The sequence below is a fragment of the Babylonia areolata genome, chromosome 18 (genome assembly GCF_041734735.1).
Source record: "Babylonia areolata isolate BAREFJ2019XMU chromosome 18, ASM4173473v1, whole genome shotgun sequence".
Classification (NCBI taxonomy): Eukaryota; Metazoa; Mollusca; class Gastropoda; order Neogastropoda; family Buccinidae; genus Babylonia; species Babylonia areolata.
In genome coordinates this window covers 67,167,131-67,174,630 of record NC_134893.1, presented here as the reverse complement: position 1 = coordinate 67,174,630, position 7,500 = coordinate 67,167,131, and the positions used below count along the sequence as shown (strand labels likewise).

The 7,500-nt window shown below is 39.0% G+C and overlaps 1 protein-coding gene across 1 annotated transcript in view; it reads right to left on the bottom strand.

The window, feature by feature from the left end:
- Positions 1-5,908: 5,908 nt before the first annotated feature.
- LOC143292125 (uncharacterized) overlaps positions 5,909-7,500 on the bottom strand; it is a 20,359-nt gene continuing 18,767 nt past the window's right edge. The window contains exon 3 of the mRNA XM_076602314.1: positions 5,909-6,523. Within this exon, the coding sequence (XP_076458429.1) occupies positions 6,369-6,523 (155 nt within the window). The 3' untranslated portion in view covers positions 5,909-6,368. The remainder of the gene's footprint in view (positions 6,524-7,500) is intronic.

Here is a 7,500-nt window from a genome sequence, read left to right as displayed (position 1 = left end):
CATAACCCATTCTGCCAACTTCCTCCTAGAAAATTCAACAACTCGCAACTAACTAGGGTTGACGTCCCCTAGCGTTTTTTGCGGCCATCGGCAGAGATTACTAATGTCCTGTACACATGCTGATGCTTTTTTTCGAAACTTGTGTCTGTGTTTGTATAAAGCGTTTGGAAAATAAGAAGAAGAATAGAAAAGGCGCTGACCTTCCTGGTTTCGCCATACCTATGCAAATCCCATTTCATTGTAGTTTTACACTAATTTTGGAAACCCAGTTGATTTTTACCCCTAATATCCAAAGCGAGAGAAACAGAGACAGAGAGAGACGGAGACACAGAGAGAGAAGAGAGAGACAGAGAAAGAAACAGAGAGAGAAAAGAGAGAGAGACAGAGAAAGAGACAGAGAGAGAGAGAAAAGATAGAGAGGAAAGAGAGACAGAGAGAGAGAGAGAAGAGAGAGTGAGAGAGAGAGAGAAAGACAGAGACACACAGAGAGCGAAACAGAGAGAGAGAGAAAAGAGAGACAGAGAACGAGACAGAGAGAGAGAGAGAAAAGAGAGAGAGAGGAAAGAGAGAGAGACAGAGAGAGAGAGACAGAGAGAGAAGAGAGAGAGAGAGAAAGAAAAAGAGAGTGAGAGAGAGAGAAAGACAGAGACACACAGAGAGCGAAACAGAGAGAGAGACAGAGAGACAGAGACACAGAGAGAGAGAGAAAAGAGAGACAGAGAAAGAAACACACACACACACACACACACACACACACACACACACACACACACACACACACACACACACAGAGTCTAAAGAATGTGTGCGGAAAAGAGGAGCTATTATGGAAAGCTCCGTTCAGCTGCTTAACCCTTTCACTGCCAAACTCGCATTTATGCAGCAGCTAGGTAGAGGACCCATGTCACTGAAGGGTGACCAGATCATGGGTCTGTTATCCATGAACCTTCTGCTCTTTATGTTCGATGGTAGGATCGGCCATATTTTCTACCCATCACATGGGGGGGGGGGTATAATCCTCAGCTGGTCTTAGACACCTTAATTATTTTCTGTGTTTATAGCACAAGGGAATTTCGAACTCCAAATTGACTGGCAGTGAAAGGGTTAAGGAGGTGTCACTGCGTTTGCACAAATCCACACACACACACACACACACACACACACACACACACACACACACACTACACACACACACACACACACACACTACACCACATCTGCTAAGCAGAGTGCCTTTCCACCAGCGTAATCCAATGCGCTTGTTCAGGCCTTAGGGACAAAATGAAATAAAATGAAATAAAGCGCAACAAAACAAAATAAAAGTAAAACAAATGCATTGATGCATAAATAACAAAATCAATGAATGAATCGAAAAATTCATGAAAGAAAGAAATGAAATGATAATGATACGATCAATGCTGATGATGAAATGAAAAATGGATAAATGTACAAATGAATTTGAATAAGTACGCGCACGGACATTCGCACACACACACACAGACATTCCCATGTTTCACACACACACACACACACACACACACACACACACACACACACACACAACATATATACAACAAGAGAGGCAAGGCTTGTGATGCACTTTTTTTTTTTAAATCTGATCGTTAAATTGTTATTATAAAGCTTCGGGTTAAAAAAAAAAAAACAAAAAGAAAAGAAATGTCCTAACCATATTCGAACCCCGCGTGTTCGGGTGAGAAGAAACTGCCTTACACATTACACTATCGTGGCTCCTTAACTGACGTTCTAAAATTTAATATTTGAACATACTTTTTTTAAAGGGCGATAAATCGATTGCGGTATTCGCAGTGAGAACGCTGTTTAAATCATATTATTCTGGTGTATCTTGGGCATTTAAAAAATCTTTAAGGGCAATAAAAAAAAATTCTTTTTAAGTCCGCGGTAAAAGAGACATGGCTATTTCCGCAATCACACTGCAACATTTAGCCGTTTTCTCTAGATCTAGATAGATGTAAAGTTTAGTTACACCCGCCGGGAATGTAGTAAGACACGGTCGATTCAATTTCTCTTTTATGTTGATTCTAGTTTAATAGTTTTAAAGCTGATATGAAAATTGAGTATTTTGTTAACTAGAGCCAAGTACAAGTACTTCTAAACGTCGTATGAAGTGAAAAGGGCTTCATTTAGAGAAAAGTCAAGACTGGAATTTTTTTCGTTTCATCAATTCAAGGGTATTAACTCGCACGGTTTACAATTTTTAACTGTGAATTCCGACTGATTCTGTGTATATTTGTATGGCAGTTTGGGGCACAATCCAGTAAGTGATGAGGCGTTTACAAAATCTTTCTCTGAATAAATATTTAACGGTCTCCTTCTCCAACTTTCCATCGCATGTTATCGTGTATTGTCGATTGAATATAGGATTGAACGGGCAAGTCAACAACTTGAGACAAAATGGCGTCGTTCGCGAAGAATATGAGCACGCGCTTTGAATATGTATAAATATGTGTACGCAACTGATTTTTGCCCATGGCCTTCAGGGCTCAGCCAATAGATCTATAAAGTCCACTCGTTGTATTGATTTTAGTATTTTCCGAAAAAGACCACTTGGGCGAATGAACATAGTGAAAGCCCTGTACACTGAGAGTAAAACACACAAGCTTTTTATGTATTGAGTATGATTTCAAAATGTAATGTTTAAGATGAGAAAGATCAGTTTAAAGCAAATCAAGTCCCCTAGCATTAATTACAGAGTAATTTCCCTTTTTTTACTATCTGCACCAAAACGTTTGCAAAATAAATATAACTTCCATGCTTAGCAAAAGAAGTTCCTGTTTGAACAAAAAAATGATGAAAATGACTGCTCTTGTTTTGTCAGAATATCAGATCAAAGTGCCAAGTTTAGAGAATAAAAAAAAAATATATATATATAACAGTAAATGCGGTTTGCATATAATTTGGCTTCTTTTTTTTTCTTTTCTTTTTTTTCTTTTTTGTGCCCATCCCAGAGGTGCAATATTGTTTTTAAACAAGATGACTGGAAATAAGTGATTTTTTTCTTATTTTTATGCCTAATTTGGTGTCAACTGACAAAGTATTTGCAGAGAAAATGTCAAGGTTAAAGTTTACCACACACACACACACACACACACACACACAGACAACCGAACACCGGGTTAAAACATAGACTCACTTTGTTTACACAAGTGAGTCAACAACAAAAATATTTTGGTATTGGTTTTAACTCTCTCCATACGAACGGCGAAAGAGACGACGTTAACAGCGTTTCACCCCAATTACCATCATCAAAATATTGCAATCGGAAGGCTCTCATACTGAAGATGTAAATGTTGACAAAGAATACCACAATTCTGACGACGGAAGCTAAAGGTTGGATCATTCAGACACCCACTGGACATCCGAGGGGTCTGTGTAGAGGAGAAGAGAGGACTGGCCGTACTGAGTGAGTTAAGGCCAAACTTGAAAGAGACGATGGGCGGGGATTTCACGAAGCGAAAATTAAAGGGAGAATCTTTCCAAACGCAAGGTATACAAACAGAGAAAGAGTGGCCACCTAATTGTAAAATCATCATGTATCCGCAGTGAAATAAAGTCCAGAGTCTCTGTTTCTGTTTGTCTCTCCTTATTCCCTCCCTTTGTTCTTGTGAGAGAGAGAGAGAGAGAGAGAGTCGGTACAACAAAAAGTTCATCTGACAATAAATGGTTTCAGTCAGTGTGTGTTGTGCAGAATGAATTTCATTTTAATCTAAGCCTCATTTATTTGATATTTTTGTTGTTGTTTGTTTGATGGATTATGGTTGGTTTGTTTTGTGTTTTGTTTTTCTCAACTGTGAACGAACGCATTGGGTTGACAAAGAGCTGTTGTCTTTTTTTTTGTCTTTTTTTTTGTCATGTATCTGTATGATGTAAGGCGCATTGAGAAGCATTAGTAATGGATATCGTGCCGCAGAAAAGTAATTATTGTTGTTGTTATTGTTGTTGTTGTCATCATCATCATTATCATCATTATCATTGTTGTTATCATTATCATCATCATATGAAATATTATTATTATTATTATTATTGTTGTTGTCGTCGTCGTCGTCGTCATCATCATCATATGAATTATTATTATTATTGTTATTATCATCATCATCATCATCATCATCATCATCATCAATCTTGTGCCTGTCTTATCTCCCCCTTGCCCTTCCACCACCCCTAAAAAATGTTGTTTTTTTGTTTGTTTTTTGTTTTTTTTTTTTGTTTTTTTTTTGTTTTTTGTTTTTTTTTTTGGGGGGGGAGGTTGTTGTTGTTGTTGTTGTTGTTGTTTTGTTTTGTTTTGTATGATTCTCACTCATACAAAGGCGGATAGGGGGTAAGGGCGTGGGGGTGGTTGGGGGGATCGGGGGGGGGGGGGGAGGGGGCAGGAGGGGAGTAAGGGGGGGGCTGAGGTCATCAAATGTCATCAATAATGAAGAGGCATTGAATGGAACTACTGAAATACTACATCGAATACCTTTTTTCACGTAGAGAAGAAAAAGAAGTAAAGAAAGCACAACAGAAAAGAAAGTGATGAAATAATAATAATAATAATAATAATAATAATAATAATAATAATAACTACCATTCTTTCTTTTCTTTCGTTCTTTCATTCTTTTATTATTTCTTTCCTTTTTTCTTTAATTCTTTCGTTTTCTTCCCTTCTTTCTTTTTCATCAACGGTCATCGCAACTGAGGACAGCGCACACCGACAAAACATTAACAAACGAATTAATGAAGAAATGAATGAAAAGATAGATAGATAGATAGATAGATACATAGATAGATAGATACATAGATAGATAGATAGATAGATTAAAAAATAATTGAATAATAAGTAAATGGGTACATACATTCTGTATGTACATACACGAATAAATGAATAAATCAGTAAATACATGAATGAATAAATAAATAAACAAATAAATGAATAAATTAATGAATAACTAAAATAAAGAAGATAATGTTACCATCAAGCAATATCAACACGAGTTCAAAAACTACTGTCACCACAGGTTTGTTTTATTTCTTTATTTGCTGTTTATGAGCTTCTGATTTAATAACAATAATAATAATAATAACAACAACAACAACAACAACAACAACAATAATAATAATAATAATAATAATAATAATAACAATAAATGGTATCAGTATGGTTCATTAGCCGTTGAAACTGTAATGCAACTTGTGAGTACACTGATAAAGTTTAAGCTTGTCGATGCTCCTTTGTCATTGCTTATATATATATATATATATATATATATATATATATATATATATATATATATATATATATAATTCATGTGTAGGCTCTATTGTTAAATGATTAAAGATAATTCAAACCAACGACAACAATCAAAACTGGACATTGTGACAACAACAACAAAAAAGAAAGAAAAGAAAAAATATATCCGGCTTGTCCGCAACGGCAGCAACGACACACTTTTTTTCCCCTCAATCCGAAAACAAAACGGCAACTTCAGTTTCCTTCTCAGTATTTTTTCTCTGACGATGCGCAGAGCAATATGACTGTCTCACTACCTCTCTCTCTCTCTCTCTCTCTCTCTCTCTCTCTCTCTCTCTCTCTCTGTTGTATAATTATATATTTTGTGGGTTCTTGTTTTGTTTTTAGTTTTTTTCTTTGTTTTTTTTTGTTTTGTTTTGTTTTTTTTGTTTTTGTTTTTGGTTTGTTGTTGTTGTTGTTGTTTCTTTTTTTTTTTTTTTTCTTTTTTTTTTTTTTTTTTTGTCTTCCTGATTCAACTCATAGTGTGATGATGTGTGGTAAAACGCTCACCCTAAATTCACATACACAGGTCGATTGCCTTACATTTCAGATTCTCGAGATCTGGAAGTTCTTCTCACTCTTTGTCACTGATGACCACGACGAGGAGAGTGTGTGGTGACACGTCGTTTAGGAGGTGTGTTGTGACGTCAAGAGGTATGTGGTGACGTCAGGAGGGGGGTGTGGTGACGTCAGCAAGGAACCTAGTGACGTCAGGGGTGTATGTGCGGTGACGTCAAGTGGGTGTGTGGTGACGTCAAGGTGGGTGTAGGGTGTGATGACGTCAGAAGGTATGATGACGTCATGATGGATATGGTGACGTCAGAAGTTGCGTGTAGGCGTCAGAGGTTGTGTGGTGACGGCAGTAGGGTGTGGTGACGTCGTCTGGAGGGGCGGGGGGTGTGGTGACGTCAGGAAGCTGTGTGGTGACCTCTTGAAGGGTAGAGTGGCGTCAGAAGTTGTCGTGTGGTGACGTCAGAAGTTTGTACAGTGACGTCAGGAGGTTGTGGGGTGACATACATCAGGGTGTGCCGACACCGTCAGCAGGGTGTGGTGGTGACAGTCACAGCAGGTAGGCCTTGGTCCCGTAGCCGGCATTACAGCCGTCCCAGGAGCACGTCATGAAGCAGATGACCAGCTCCTGGTTGTCGATGACGATCTGCCGACACCCGCGGAACCGGAACCTCCGCTGACTGCAGCCGCGGAATATGCCCTGGGCTGCACATGGGGTAATAATAATCATAATCATAATAATAATCATAATAATGATGAGTTGTAGTAGTAGGAATAATAGTAGTGGAGGTGGTGGTTTTAGTGGTGGTGGTGGTAACGGTGGTAGTAGTAGCAGTAGTAGAACCTCCGCTGACTGCAGCCACGGAAGCTGCACACACCATAGTGAGTAGTAGTAGTAGTAGTAGTAGTAGCAGCAGCAGTAGCTGTGGTTTTGGTTGTGTTGGTGGTGGTAGTGGTGGTAGGGTTGGTGGTGGTAGTAGTAGAAGCAGCAGCAGTAGTAGCAGTAGTGGTAGTAATAGTGGTGGTGGTGGTTTTGGTGGTGGTGATGATAGTAGTGGTCGAGTTGGTAGGGTGGTGGTAGTAGTAGCAGCAGAAACAGCAGCAGCGACAGCAGTGGTGGTGCTGGTAGATGTAGTAGTAGTAGTGATTTATAATGTATATTATAAAGTGGAGTGATGGCGTAGAGGTAACGCGTCCGTTTCGAAGCGAGAGAATCTAAGCGCGCTGGTTCGAATCACGGCTCAGCTGCCGATATTTTCTCCCCCTCCACCAGACCTTGAGTGGTGGTCTGGACACTAGTCATTCGGATGAGACGAGGTCCCGTGTGCAGCATGCACTTAGCGTACGTAAAAGAACCCACGGCAACAAAAGGGTTGTTTCTGGCAAAATTCTGCAGAAAAATCCACTTCGATAGGAAAAAAACAAAACTGCACGCAGGAAAAAATACGAAAAAAATGGGTGGCGCTGTAGTGTAGCGACGCGCTCTCCCTGGGGAGAGCAGCCCGAATTTCACACAGAGAAATCTGCTGTGATAAAAAGAAATATAAATACAAATGTGACCGGCTTTCAGTTGCAAGTGAATTTTCAATAGTGTGATAGGTTTTTTTTGTGTGTTTCGTGATATCGATTGATTGATTCATTGATTGATTGATCGAGTGATTGATTGATGTGGATACTTATAT